Genomic DNA, 15,663 nt, shown 5'->3' with positions numbered 1-15,663 from the left:
TATTCATAGTGGACGTGATGTTAACTCCTCTGCTCTGTTCCGGGCCGCCATGTTATTCATAGTGTCTCGTGATGTTAACTTCTCTGCTCTGGTCCGGGTTGTATTATTACGTCCGCCGAAGAAAAATAAATTTGTATGTGGTACTGTTTATTCTGTGGTCCAAGCTAGTGCTAGTCCACTGTATATGTCCATATGTATGTCTGCATGTATGCTTTTAAATATGTCAACTCAAATTTGATTTTAACCCATTTTAGCGGACATAGTTTTTTTCGTTCCAGCTGTTAATATATCATTAATTTTTTAGTTAATTTTCATGAAAGTTACACGTATCGTCGAGAACATGTTTACATGCAGAATTTCAAACGAAATATTATTATTCTCCATATAAAATGTACGAGTATGGCTTTTAGTGATGTGAATAGTATCGAGTATCGAATAGTATGTATTTGATACTATTGAGCGATTTGAGTATTAGATCAGTATTAAAAAAATTATGTCGATACTTCGATACTCAAATATCATCGTTAAAATATATTTTCATAACAAGCGTCACCAAAGCAAAGTAACGGGTTGCAAAATTCACAATGGTTGAGGAGCAGTGTATAATCAGGCTTCAAAATGATAATTTACCGGAACACAACGTGGATCAAACAAACGGCAATTCTCTTTGGAGTGATTTTGATCAAAAATCTAAATAAGCTCGCAAAAGTATTTTAGCGTCTGCCATAGTCGGGGGTAATCAACATATTCAAGAAGATTTATTGTAGTAGTTTTTATGCAATGTTTTCGATTGAAAACATTTTTACTAAAAAAGAGTCACTATGGGCCGATTGTTCAATGTCTGGTTAGCATTAGTTGGAGGTAGAAGCTATGGTTAAATACAACGACTGCTTTATCGATCATATGTTATATGCATGATGTCGAAAACGTCAAAAATTATGTTTAACCGGCAAGGAGTGAAAGCCAGACATTGAACAACGGGCCCTATGAGTAAGAACATAAGATTAAAATTCATAAGATTTTTATCGGTTTTGGTATAAGGGATTTTTAACGGAATAATGTTAAAGTATCGAGTATCGAATACTTTTATTCGATACTTGTTTCCAAAGAAGCGACTTGATAGTATCGAAGTCTTACATCACTAATGGCTTTATTAAATGTTAACTTATGCGAAAACCTAAATATTTCGTCAACCTATGGTTAATATTGATGGCGTCGTGGCAATTCGCAGAAATTTAATAATTTGTCTGTGGATGGAGGACGGCGAAAGGAAGACGAAAGCAGATCAATCGTACATATGTATGCACATATTTACATTTATAAATGCATACATACTTATGCGTTCGTTTTTTTGAATGAATGAAGAATTTCATATATGTAGTGGTTTAAAGATTGCCATTACAAGAATGTGCTGTGGCGCGTATTTTAGAAGCGACGCAACTTTTTTGGCATCTCGCCGTTTGTCTTGGTTCAAATCCCGGATGGACCAGGCAATACATTTTTTTTTGTTTTTTAATTGTCATATCCATATTCCATTTTAAATTTTACTATTAGGTTTGTTTAAAATAATATAAATGGATATTTAGGTACATATGCATGTATAATTTCACATAATCACTCAAATTTGCCAAAAGTTACTGAAAACTTTATTGTAAATGTTTTCACTAAAATATTAGTTATTGGAATTAAAATTTTATGCGAATCCAATTTTTATTCCCATTTTTAGAAAGGGCAAGTGTGTATATGTTCTTGCCACAAAAATTATTTCATAAGAAGGTAATTTTAAACACACATATGGACACACATTGGACTACAAAGCTGCGTACCAAATTTTTTTGTAAAGATGCTGATTAGAAGGTTGGAAAGTTTTATGAAATTTTGCAGAATTTTCATAATTTTGCTTGCTGGCAAAACACATATTTTTTGTTGCTAAACATTATTTTCTGTATTTCTGCCTCGGAGTTTAGCAGCATATTTTGCGTTCCAAATGCCTCTGTTAAATTCCATACTATGAAATTACAAAAATGTTAAATTCCATACTACACGATTTCCACTGAGTAGTTTGCACCTTCTCGTTGCTTATAAGTTCTCTGCAATTACTGGCGCCAGCAACCTAGTAGCAACATAGCAGCGGAATTTCGGTTTGGAAAAGTCATAACGAGGAGGATTCGGGCGGGGTAAGCCAGTGCTGTGTATTTTTTACGTGCGGGTAAATTTTGCTCAATGAGCGGGCTGAGGGCCCAACAATATAAATTTTAAATACATAACGATATATATCAGTAAAAATTAGTATGAATATGAGCTGTTTTTTTAATGATGAGTTGTCGAGTAGCAGCTCTGAAACGCTTGAACTTCTCATGCAGATACACGTTCCTGATTGTTCCGACACCAGAGGATCGACGCGGAGACGCGCAAATCCCTCACCACTATTTCTGATGGGGGGTGAATGTGAAATAACACTGGTGGCATTATAACCGTTTAGAAAAAACGAATAATAACAAAATGACACTAGTTCACTTCTGAAACTGTTTTTTAATGTCCAAGTAATTGGGCGGTCGCTGTGGAGTAGTGGTTAGCAGTGCGCGCTATCACTCCGCAGGGCCTGGGTTCAAGCCCTAGTCAAAGCAGCATCGCAAAAAAATGTACAAAAAAGGTTTTTTAGGCAGGCAGTGTTAGACTTTTCATAAGTAAAAATATTTTTTTAATATTACTTTCTTTAGGAATTATATAAAATTTTTTGTGTAATTGTATTTTTGGAATAAACAAAGTTTTTTCCTTCTGCCAGTAATCTGTTTTTGTTACAAATGGTATAAATAAGCAATGTGAACAAGGCAAAGTTTGTTTTATTTCCAACGTAAAGCAAAACTCAGATTTTAGTATTATTTCCCATTTAAAATTGAAATAAAGCAAATTTTGCGTTATTGCCGTTTGTGTTATTTATAAATCTTATATATAAAATTAAAAAATGGTTACCACCAAAATTCCACAAAATATTTGAATTTTACATATCTAACAGAAATTTCGCTGTAAAAGTATCTAATTTCACTTTTGAAGACATACCGATTAGGGATGTTGCAAAACATGTTGCCACATATGGGCTTTTCCTACGAAAACTGGTAGGTTTTTTCCATTTGGTAGGTTGGTAGGCTTGATTGGATTTTGGTAGGTTTCGTGACAATGAGTAATAGTTATTTGCGAAAAATATGTATCTCCAAACATTTTAGAAACATTTTTTTCACGAATGTTTCACCGGTGCGTTCGTATGACGGCGGTCGCAAACATGTAAATATACCTGGGGTCGACAATCATACGATCGAAAATTTCGTCATTCGATCTTCGAATGCACATTATCGGATGATTACATTCGAAAGCTGACGAATCGAAATTGGATGTTTGTTCCATTATTTTTCTTCATTATTCTTCATATTTGGCAGTAACAATAGACGTTGAAATGTCAAAATAAGTGAACCAAAAATAAAAAATTAATTGCCAAACAAGATGGATCCAAGTTTTTTGTTTCATATTAGCTCAAGCGACAGCGAAATTGATGAAAAAAGTGTGTGCAAACAGTTGCGGGACAAAAGCAATCCGTTGACTTTATCAAATAATGCGTAAGTACTATAAATGTAGTAAATGCAGATTCATCAAGCGAATTCGACTAAACAAGGAAAGATTCCAACGTGTCCTCGAAAAAATTGATTTTATGGTTTATTGGTAGTGGCAGCTACCAACACACGGTTTGAAGTGACTACTTAATCGGAATGTGCCAGAGTACAGTGTCCAAATTAACTTCCCATGTTCTTTTGGAAACGGAGAGAAAGCTATGCCCGGAATTTATAAAATTTGATGTGGACAAATCGCAAACATGTAAGGAGTGGTTTATGGAGAACTACAGAATACCCAGAAGTAAATATAAAATAAATGCACATAAATATATACACTTTTATGTATGTACATATGTACGTATTAGGGATCAAACGATACCACCGAGTACAAGTAAATACTCGATTTTTTTTTTGCTCGATGCTTTTCACTCCGATTCCAACGCTCTATAGATATTTTTTTTAAATGCAACGTTGGTACAAGATAATGCTAGTTTCAAATTGCAACGGCAACTCTATTAATGGCATTTCTACAATATTCTTCTTGCGAATTGAACGGTATACAAGTAAATCAGACGGTGTGAGTATAAATTTCTTTACGCAGGAAATAACAGATATTGTAAAGTATCCGTCATCGATTCTCCATCAGTTAGCGAGTGGGGGAAAAGAACGAACTCAATGAGGTACAACCAAACTCGCTATCGTCTATCCGTGCTAGCTAACTTTGTTGTTGCTTTCACATGCAAAATTCTTCTTTAAGCGAACGGAACATAGCGAGCGAGAAGTGGCGAATCGATGACGACTAGTGTAACTGTTGTTGGTCCTTTTAGTAAATATTAAACTAAATGCAATAACGTTGAATTGTTCATTTTTGTTCGTGTAAATAGAGGTATATATGTAGATATATGTACATTTAATTATGAAACGAAAGGCGTCAGAGGTGTGGTCCTATTTTGATAAAAAAGATGGAATTTTTGCGTCATGCAAAAGTTGCTCAAAAGTGGTGAAGCATTGTGGAAACACTTCAAATCTTCAGAAACATTTGAAAGTCCACAAAATAAATGTAGACTGTAACAAAGGTATTTCGAAGTAAGTAGACTTAATAGTGAATTTTATGTGTAGTATGTGTGTATACTAGTGTGGTTCAAAATTTATTTTTTTTTGGAAATTCATAATAGCCCAAGAGCCAGCGACGGCCAGACCTTCGTTATTTTATAAAGGCTGAAAGCTTCTCTATGTATGCCCCCAACACAGGTAATAACAAACCCAGACTATGAAATTTGGATAGTGGTGGCTTTGGCAGGTACCAGGTAGTAAAGATTAGAAACAACGTCGTTCATTGCCAGACACTTAGCATGGTTCCTACCCCTTGCCAGACACCCTTAAACCATGAAAAATTTAAGTTCTACTTTCGTCATAGTATAAAAGCTGATTTTTATATATGTCACTTGGGGAACTATCAAAAGATGTTTCCTCACTTGCCAGACCGTTTTGATAGTTCCTTCATCTTGCCGGACACTTTAAAAGCGTAGGTGCGAGCATGAAAAAACTGATAAAAATTATACTTTGTTATACAGTTTGACTTTTTTTAATGTCTCCTCGGAAAACAATATTATTTTCTTATCACTTTTTTTACAAATGGCTCAAATTAAAACGTCTTCCATGGTAATATACTATTACAAGTACAGAACCAACCGTGATACAAAAAAACAGCTAGGTTTATTTAAAATTTTTGACGTTTAATAAATTTTTTTAAAGTTTCATAAATTGTGAGCTTTATCATCGGACTTACTGCGCTGGTAATATTAAAACAGTACATTGCAGATTTTTTTTTGTCATATATATGCATAGGCCGCTGTGGTGTAATGGTAAGCAGTGCGCGCTTTCACTCATCAGCACCTGGGTTCAAGCCCTGGTCAAAGCAGCATCGCAAAAAATATAGAAAAAGGTTTTTTCTTAACAGCGGTCGTCCCTCGGCAGGCAATGGCAAACCTCCGAGTGTATTTCTGCCATGAAAAACAGCTCCTCATAAAAATACAATCGCAGTTCCGAGTCGGCGTAAAACTGTAGGTCCCTCCGCTTTGTGTGACAACATCAAGGCGCACGCCACAAGTCGGAGGAGAAGCTCGGCCAAACACTAACATACATATGTGTAGGCGCCAATCTATTATTATTATTATATTATTAATGCATAATAATATTCTAATTCAAAATAAATTATCGTACTTACGTGATTCGCACCAAAATAAAGCGCATACACAAATTTTTTCATAAAAATTAAAACATCTTGTGAAAATTATCTGATATGGAAAAACGGCATATAGATCCATAATCTAGGATCCAAAATTAATTTTACGTGTCTCGGCGTTTTTTGGGTCATTTGAAAACTTGAAATTTTCCCTACAGTGTTATAAAAATAATTTTTCCCTCCTATAGTAAACAATAAGTTTTTAATACAATATCGAAATTTTAATTAAATTTAATTTAAAACAAGTTCGTAAGGCTCCTGTTGCCGATATTTACAAAGTGGACTGTAACTATGGAGTGACGTAGATTACACCGAGACAATGCAAACACAAGTTCACTGCTTGGCTGATAATACGGAACTGAATTTATTGTAACAGACTAGAAAGGGAGAAATAAACAGAGTACTTCATATAAAGGACAGTGATGTTAACATGGAACATTTAATGGGGATAAAACGTTGAATAATACATAACTTTAGACATATCATAAAACCAGAACAGCTCCAACACATTATTAATTAACTTATTAGATTTTATTTTATTGACATGGACATTTTATTTTAAAGATTTTTTTCTCAAATATACTCTTTATAGAATTTTAGTCTAATTTTATGTTTATATTTCTTATAAAATTTTGCAAAAAATAGGCTTTGTGGCAAAGCGAATAGCCATTGGCATTCACAAATTTTGTAAGAAATTGGAATTCAACTTGTAAGGACCGCCGTCTCCGATAAGTAACTACATACATACATACATACATACGTGTTTAGTAATGTTTTTTTTGTTTTTAAGTTGTGTTAGTCACAGAAATTTAAATGTTTTCATGTTATTAATTTTAAAATTTTTTTAAATATTCAAAACAATAGTGTGAGTTGGTTTGTACCTATATTATAAATGTTTAATTGACTTTATTTATATATTTTTCTTGCTTTATGGTTATGTTTTAATATGTTTTGTATCTCATTGGTTTGTGACGGATATCAATTAAACGAATTGCCCCTCAAGATGTTAAAAAGTATTAGCGAAACGTTGGTCTAGAAAAATGGAATAACTTAGTTTTATTCGCATCTTTAAACTCGGATCAGACGTGCCTATTAGTATACAAATTAAATAAATCAAGAACTGTTCGGAATATACATTGAAAAAATATACTTTTTTTAAAAAAAAAATGTGAAAATTCAGTTTGGCTATGATTTCTTCTTGGCATAGATTTTTGGCTTAATTAATAGAGACTTTTAAGTTGGTGGCATGAAGTTTTTGCCTAAGAAGACCTGAAAAAAAGTTTAAACAAAGAAACATTGAAAAAAGGCGTAGCTGTTTGTGAATGACCACTAGAGTGGTTCAAAAAATTTTTTTTTGGAAATTCATAAACGCCACCTCAAATTATTGTTATTTGTGATAAAAAAGAGAAACGTGCTATTTTTTTTTTTTTTAAGTTTTCTTAGATGTCGCGCTGGTCGGTTTTTATAGAAAACGCCGATGTTCTCAATTTTTTCATTTTCTTGACATGTTAAAATGCAGCTAAAAATGTGGTTTTTACACACTGTGGTATTATTGAGGAACATTTCCTTAATCAACGTTTTAATTTCAGTATTTTTTTTTAATTTGATCGCCATATTGGATCCGCTGTTTTGAATTAAAAAAAATTTACTTCAGATTCGTAATCGGCGATCCTAAAAACACTCGATTGCCGGTTTTTGACAAATCCATTTTTTTTTTAATTGATCGCCATTTCGGGCGGCCATTTTGAATTTTGAAAAACTGACTTCAGATTCCTAATCAGCAACTTCAGAAACCCCCTGATAACAAGTTCCAACTTATGACAAGGCGTAAATCGTTCAGTATCAACGTTTTAATTTTACTAGTCTCTTTTCGAGAGCATATTTTCGGGCACTAGGCCCATTCTAACTGACCAAGACAGGTATGTAATTAAGGGAATGTTCCCCAATAATACCGCAGTAATTATATGTAAAAAACACATTCTTAGCTGCATTTTAACACGTCAAGAAAATAAAAAAATTGAGAACATCAGCGTTTTTATAAAAAATCGACCAGCGCGACCTCTAAAAAGTTTTTTTTTCAAAATAAAAAAATACGTGTCTCTTTATGAATTTCCAAAAAGAGTGTTTTTATAAACCACTCTAGTGTATACATATGTACAAATATATGTATATGTGTTGAGCCATTAAGGGTCTGAAAGAGTACGAAGTTTCTACATGTAACAAGCGTTGAATTAAAATTTTACTTAATTTACTGAACGTATGGTTAAGAGAGTGTGAGACGTGGCAATATTTCCAACTTTTACTTTATTTGAATTTCAGGCGAATTCTAAAGGAAATGAACTGTGAGAAAGGAACTGATGATACGTCTCAAACGTCTACTTCTACTTTGAAGGAAGCTTTTCAGAAAATAAATGAAAGCAAAGGAGTATCAATACATGTGTACATATTACACAATCTGTATAACTAAATAAAGTAATAAAAATTTCAGAAAATGGCAAAGTTTACAACAACGTAACAATGGCTGTATTATATTTTGTCTGCAAGGACATGACGCCCTTTAACATTGTAGAAGGAGAGGTATTTTTAAGGTTGACGAAAGAAACAGCTGCTTTGTACAAAGTTCCCTCCAGTGAAACATTTAAGAAGAGGCTTAATGAAGTGTATGATGTGGTCGCTACAATTTGTAAAAAAAAAAGAATAAGTGCAGTGTCGAATGTATGTCTGACCATGGGTGTGTGGACCGAAACAATGGGTGAAACATCATTTTTAGGAGTAACCTTGCATTTTATAGAAGGTGTACAGCACATAAATTGTGTAATTGCTACAAGACAGCTCTCTGAACGACACACTGCGAAATATATAGCGACTACTTTGACATCTATATGTGACGAATGGGGTATACCAACTTGCAAAATTATATGTGCTATTACCGATAACGGTGCTAACATTGTTGCGGCTATTAAATGCTTCATTTCTAAAAAAAATTACTTTCCGTGCTTTCCGCACACTCTGCATTTAGTATTTGAAACTTCTTCTTTATTGGCGCTGTAACCGCCTAAGCGATTTTGGCCGAGTCCGAAACCAGTAATTTCTCTTCTGTGCTAACTGACGCCAATTGGAAATGCCAAGTGACGCCAAGTCCTTCTCCACCTGGTCTTTCCAACGCAGAGGAGGCTTTCCTCTTCCTCTGTTACCAGCATCGCGGCCCGCGTTTAATATTTTCAGAGCAGGAGCGTTTCTGTCCATTCGAACGACATGACCAAGCCAGCGGAGCCGCTGTATTTTAATTCGCTGCACTATGTCTATATCGTTGTAAAGCTCATACAGCTCATCGTTAAATCGTCTGCGATATTCGCCATCGCCAACGCGTAAAGGTCCGTAAATATTTCGCAGAATCTTTCTCTCGAAAACTCCAAGAGCCGCCTCATCAGATGCTTTCATTGTCCATGCCTCCGCGCCATACACCAGCACAGGCATGATGAGTGACTTATAGAGTGTGATCTCTGTACGACGAGAGAGGACTTTACTTCTCAATTGCCTACTCAGCCCAAAGTAGCACTTGTTGGCAAGAGTGATTCTCCGTTGGATTTCAAGGCTGACATTATTATTGTTGTTAATGTTGGTTCCCAAATAAACGAAGTCGTCTACTTTTTCAAACTTGTAACTGTCAACAAAGACGTGGGTGCCAAGACGCGTATGCTCTGACTGTTTGTGTGATGACAGGAGATGCTTCGTTTAGTCCTCGTTCACCACCAGACCCATTCGCTTTGCTTCTCTATCCAATCCCGAGAAGGCAGACAGACGTAGCCCTTGTTTTTACCGATAATGTCGATGTCGTCGGCATACGCCAGCAATTGTACGCTCTTGTAAAGTATTGTGCCTGAACGGTTCAGTTCTGCGGCTCTTATTATCTTCTCCAACATCAGATTAAAGAAATCACACGAAAGGGAGTCCCCTTGTCTGAAACCTCGTTTGGTATCAAACGGCTCGGAGAGGTCCTTCCCTATCCTGACGGAGCTGGTGGTATTGCTCAACGTCATTTTACACAGCCTTATTAGTTTCGCGGGGATACCAAATTCAGACATTGCGGCATAAAGGCAACTTCTCTTCGTGCTGTGGCTTTGAAATCAACAAATAGATGGTGTGTGTCGATCCTATTCTCGCGGGTCTTTTCCAAGATGTGGCGTATTATGAATACCTGATCTATGATGGATTTTCCAGGCCTAAAGCCACACTGATATGGTCCAATCAGCTCGTTGACGGTGGGCTTCAGTCTTTCGCACAATACACTCGATATAACCTATATGCTTAGAAGGCTGATTCCGCGGTAGTTGGCACGTATGGCGGGGTCGCCTTTCTTGTGGATTGGGCAGAGCACACTTAAATTCCAGTCGTCGGGCATGCGTTCATCTGACCATATTCTGTATACGAGCTGCTGCATGCACCTCATCAGCTCCTCGCGGCCGTACTTGAATAGCTCGGCTGGCAGGCCGTCAGCTGCAGCAGCTTTGTTGTTTTTCAGCCGCGTAATCGCTATTCGTACCTCGTCATAGTCAGGCGGTGGGACAGCTACTCCATCAACATCGACTGGGGACTCGGGTTCGTCAAGTAGTAAAAGTGTTCCCTCCACAATTTAAGTATATTCTGGACATCGGTCACTAGGTCGCCATTGTTGTTCTTACAGGAGTTCGCCACGGTCTTGAAACCTTCCGTAAGTCGCCTAACCCTCTGGTAGAATTTCCGGGCGTTCTTCCTGTCGGCCAGCATCTCAAGCTCTTCGCACTCACGTATTTCGGCCTCTCTCTTTTTATTGCGGCAAATACGTCTCGCTTCCTTCTTCAGTTCCCAATAACGGTCCCACATGGCTCGCGTCCTTGTAGGCGGCATCTTTTTTCTCTCTTTTTTCTTGAAATCCTTATCGTACTAGTTGTTCTTTCGGGCTCGCTGAAATTCAACTACTTCTTCGGCGGCGGTACTTAATGATCGATCAATGTGGTTCCACTGCTCGCGTATGTCGGATTGTTGAAGAGTGCTCTCAGAGAGCAGGTGTGTGAGTCGAGTGGCGAATAAATTGGCCGTCTGTTGTGATTGCAGCTTTTCGACGTTAAGCTTTAATTGCATTGTTAGGCGCACATTTTTTGCTGCACGGAGGCGGGTGCGTATCTTGGCTACAACAGATAGTGTTCCGAGTCGATGTTTGGCCCTCGGAGTGTACGTACGTCTAAAACGCTTGAAGCATGCCTTCCGTCTATCACAACATGATCGATTTGGTTTCTCGTTTTTCGATCTGGAGACAGCCATGTAGCTTGGTGGATGTTCTTATGCTGGAACTTAGTACTACATATTACCATGTTTCGGGCCCCGACGAAGTCGATCAGCCTCATTCCGTTATCGGACCTTTCGTCGTGGAGGCTGAATTTTCCGACAGTGGCGCCAAAGATCCCTTCGTTGCCCACCTTGGCATTAAAATCGCCAAGCACGATTTTGACATCGTGTCGGGGGCAGCGCTCATATGTACGTTCCAAGCGCTCATAGAAGAGATCCTTGGACGCCTCATCCTTCTCTTCCGTCGGGGCATGGGCGCGGATGAGCGAGATGTTGAAGAATCTAGCTTTGATGCGGGTTGTGGCTAGACGTTCGTCCACCGGGGTGAACGCCAGTACTCGGCGACGGAGTCTCTCTCCTACCACGAATCCAACACCGAATTTGCGCTCTTTTACGTGGCAACTGTAGTAGACGTCGCAAGGCTTCACGCTTACTTTTCCTTGCCTTGTCCATCGCATTTCTTGGATGATGTTAGCCTGTGTCTTCCCGAGGACATCAACCAGCCGGGCAGAGGCACCTTCCCCATTAAGGGTCCGGATATTCCAGTTGCATACCCTTAAATCATAGTCCTTTATACGTTTGGCGTGGTCTTCATCAGAAAAAGGGGGTCTCATCCGAGGCTTTTTAGATTTTTTCATTGGGCGGGGTTTTAACGTGGCGGGACCCACACCCAGCGCACGCGAAGTTTTACGCCTTCTCACTTTAGCTCGCTCCCAAACGGGTGTTTGGTTGCTACCCAGAGGATACGTGGATATAAATATCCGGACGTTGTGAGCTGCGATTTGAACCGTACGCACAAGAATCGCTTCTCGCCCCTCAGGTGAATGGCAGTCAAAAGTGTTCCACTTCTGCGCACGGAATCATGAATGAACCAAAAAATGAAATACCCACAGTCCGGCCAATTCTCCACAGCATTACGATTTTTGGGAGCACCATAAGCATTTGGCAGTGGGACAGAAAGGAAGAGAGCTAATATTAGTCAGTCTGATGAAGTGACAATGTATTTATCTGCACCTATATCATCTATAAAAAGCAACCCTTAGAAGAGTGGGAGGATTCAAAATCAATAGTTGTCGCATCGTCAGTTCCTTGTGAACGATTGTTCTCTAAAGCGGGAGCCACAATAACACAAGACCGAAATCGTCTCTCCAGCAAGCACCTTGAACAACTTTTGTTTTTAGGCAACATGCCACAGAATGTATTTTTTAATTAATATTTAAATGTTTTTTTTTCATGTAAATATATAAATTAATTTAAGAAGCAAACTAGATACCTACACATGTGAGGTTTAAGCTCGCTAACTTGTTCCTAAATAAAAAAATCAAGTTCTTAAAGATGAGTGTTTTTGATGTTACTTTAGCATAGGGAGGTTCCATGGGAAAGTGAACCTCAGTACAAAAATTATTTTCTTTATAAAACTAACAAACGTGTGTATAAGACATTTGTAAAAATCTTGAATCAACCAAAAAATAACAAATTAAAGCTTTAAATGCATTTTTATTAACTTTTTTACGTTTTGAAACCACGTTCTAAGTCAATTTTTTGATTGAGTTTAAAGTAGGTTGTGTTGAATGCACTGTCAAATAATTTGCGATTCATAATTTAAATGTTTGGTAAGAAAAATATATAGTAGAACTCATCTGCTTTTAATAAAATTGTGTTATATATTAAATTGTGTGACTGCTCTATCTATATTATGCGTTATTATTAACCAGTATTGGTCTTGTCCCATCCGTGACAAAAAAAGCTAAAAGTGGTTATATTTAATTACAGAAGTTGAGGTTGTGTTTCGTGTTGGTTATATAATGTTAGAAGTTCATGGCAAATATTTACCACAATTGCATTGTCGTTTCCACTTAGTTAGATAAGAATAATTCAACAGAGAAGCATGTCCCACCCGTGAAAGCTATGTGTGGGACAGTTGTCAGAGGAACGTTTACAGGGCTGATAAGCATTGTTTGTTTGTTTAGGTGGACGCAGGGATGCGCGGATTCTTCCATTATCTATATACCCTTGTGGTCAGCTGATTAAGTTAGATTTTGACCAGTGTTGGGGTTTTTTATTTTGTTAATCTAATGTTTATAGTTTTTTTTTATAAAATTCTAGCACATTACCTAACCAAAACCAAACCAGAACCAAAAATTATAAAAATTCAGCAATCTTTAACAATTACAACCAAAAATTTTAAACTTTTTGTTCAGAATTTTATGTTATCCAGTTTTGTAGTCCATTAAGTTTAAGTAGGTAAAAGTGAAAATTTCAAGACGCTAGGAAATGGTGTTAATTTTTAATATTTTTTTTGGCTGACGGTGCTACCCATTTTCTTCTATATAAATAAGAAAAAAAGTGAGTGAATTTAACACCTACATGGCTTCTTATATTTTTTAATAACTAATCTTTATATTTGGACCACACTAAAAGCTCCTTTTCATATAAAAATTCGTACGTGTCCTACCCGTGACAAACGTTGTCCCACCCGTGACAGAGGAATTTCGGATTTTTTGTATAATAAAGCCATCCGTTTTTTGTAGTTTTTGCTTTGTTTGTGTTCCTGGTTCTTTGTTTTACTATAAGACATCAAGTTCACACAGAAAAGTGAAATAAATTCGCAGTGTTTCCGTAAAATATATCTGCTCCAAAAAGCAGGTTCTTTTTTTGTCCCACCCGTGACAGAAGAAATAAATCAGATTTTTTCATAAAAAAGTAAGCTGGAATTTTTTTCGTATTTTGTAATAACTCATATAATAGTCAATTATTTATTATTATTATTTATTTTAAATTTATCAAAATGTTGTTGAGTACTTTATACTTAAATTTAAACAAGAAAGAAATTTTTTTCTGTACAAATGTCCAACCCGTGACGGTGGAATCGCCCTATAATAAAATAAAATTGGTGTACAAATACTCGATACCGAGTAAGTATCGATGCTTTCCATCCGATACTTACTCGAGTACCGATACTTTCTGCCGATACTACAAGCGAGTAAAAGTATCGATACTTTAGTGGTATCGTTTGATCCCTAGTACGTATATTGAATTTATGTACATCTACCTTTTTACCTTCCTTTTATTAGCTCGGGATGTAACTATGTAATATTGATGCGCCTAAAAGATGCAGCGATTTATATTCTCAAGTTACATACCTGATGACAGTACGAATGGCAATTATAATAGGGAGATTTTAGTTTTTTAAACTATATATTTTGTTTTATTTGCATAATTTTAGTTTTCGGATGTATAGATGGGACACACATAGGATTGCAGAAGCCAACCCAAAATGAACATATGTACTTCAATAGGAAGGGCTTCCATAGTCCTAACGATATGATAGTAAGTTTTTCATACAAAATATTAAATATTAATCAATTGCCAATATGGAGGAGCAGCGCATGATTCTTTTGTGTGGTAAAACTCAAATCAAAGGAGGGTTATGGAAGAGCGATTTGAACGGAATAGGAATGAGAATTTGTGGCTACTTTGTTAGTTTTATATATATTTTATTCATTGAATTTTAATTTTATTTAAAATAATCTCTACTTGTACTTAAATAGGTGACTCTGGCTATCCGCTCGAACCGTGGTGCATTACACCTTATAGAAATCCACAAGATGGGTCAAGTGAGTGCGCTTTTAAGGACATACATACATTCAAGAGCGAGGTGCATTATTGAACGCACAATTGGAATATTAAAAGGTCGGTGGGGAATTTTAGTGAATGACAAAAGAGGAAAGTACGATCCTGCAAAAGTGGCTAGATTTGGAAACGGTTGTTCAGCGCAGCATTGCATAATGTATGTTTGAAATTTAAAATTAATTACAATCCCACATATCGTGAAAGTGAAAATGAAGTTTAAATAAATGTTGGGGAAGAAGGTCAACTCACCAGAGTAGGTCAAACTATAAGAGATCAAATAAAATCTTAGCTCTTATACTAAAACATTTTATGGTTTAATACCTTAAGTTTTTATGTACACACCTTTAAGGCTGAATAAAATTCATATTTATAGTATCACTTTGGTTTAATTCATTTCATGAGATCATTCGTAATAAGACGCATGATACAATAATTTTTAGAAGGTAGTTCCACTTCTTCTTCTTATCCGCCATGCTAGCTATCTGACAGAAAACGTGTTTCGTATTTTTTATTGTACCAACTTTAAAAAAAAAAATCCAGCTTTTGACGTTGGAAAAATAAATAATATTTTCGAATATTTTTTAATAATTTTCTTCATAAAAAAATAACTGCTGCTTTCGTGGATATTGCAACACACGGTGTAAGGATACAGCTATAAGAGCCACCGCAGAGTTTATCGGCCGCCTATTTAAATAATAGGGCTCGCTTGAAATATGTACATGAAGATGTATGGAGGTGCGCACACTACACCAGCTTAATCGCTCCGACCAATAAGTTGTGATGCAATGCAAAGACTAGCGAGCCCATCGGCTGCCGATAAAGTCCGTGGTGTGCGATGAATCTAATCCATTATAA

At 36.5% G+C, this 15,663-nt stretch overlaps 1 protein-coding gene across 3 annotated transcripts; it reads left to right on the top strand.

Annotated features, from left to right (window-relative positions):
• Positions 1–14,095: 14,095 nt before the first annotated feature.
• LOC118734789 lies at positions 14,096–15,183 on the top strand. 3 transcript variants are annotated; one of them, XM_036464478.1, is made up of 4 exons: positions 14,096–14,327; positions 14,402–14,505; positions 14,556–14,654; positions 14,727–15,183. In XM_036464478.1, the coding sequence occupies exons 1-4, from the start codon at positions 14,288–14,290 to the stop codon at positions 14,973–14,975; spliced, it is 492 nt and encodes a 163-aa protein (XP_036320371.1). In that variant the 5' UTR covers positions 14,096–14,287; the 3' UTR covers positions 14,976–15,183. The 3 variants fall into 3 exon arrangements, with proteins under 3 accessions (XP_036320371.1, XP_036320372.1, XP_036320373.1); XM_036464479.1 differs by having other exon boundaries at positions 14,097–14,327; positions 14,562–14,654; XM_036464480.1 differs by lacking the exon at positions 14,556–14,654 and having other exon boundaries at positions 14,101–14,327.
• The last annotated feature ends 480 nt before the right edge of the window (positions 15,184–15,663 follow it).

This window comes from Rhagoletis pomonella, unplaced genomic scaffold (genome assembly GCF_013731165.1).
Source record: "Rhagoletis pomonella isolate Grant_MI unplaced genomic scaffold, Rhpom_1.0 Rhpom_scaffold_00002, whole genome shotgun sequence".
Lineage (NCBI taxonomy): Eukaryota > Metazoa > Arthropoda > Insecta > Diptera > Tephritidae > Rhagoletis > Rhagoletis pomonella.
The sequence above is the reverse complement of the archived record's forward strand: the minus strand, read 5'-3'. Positions and strand labels throughout refer to the sequence as shown.

Excerpts from the sequence above, each read along its gene's own strand:
- LOC118734789 (XM_036464478.1), top strand. The coding sequence starts at position 14,288 with ATGCAGCGATTTATATTCTCAAGTTACATACCTGATGACA. Across the intron at positions 14,506-14,555 it reads ATAGTCCTAACGATATGATA|GAGCAGCGCATGATTCTTTT; the intron begins GTAAGTTTTTCA and ends GCCAATATGGAG. Across the intron at positions 14,655-14,726 it reads TGAGAATTTGTGGCTACTTT|GTGACTCTGGCTATCCGCTC; the intron begins GTTAGTTTTATA and ends GTACTTAAATAG.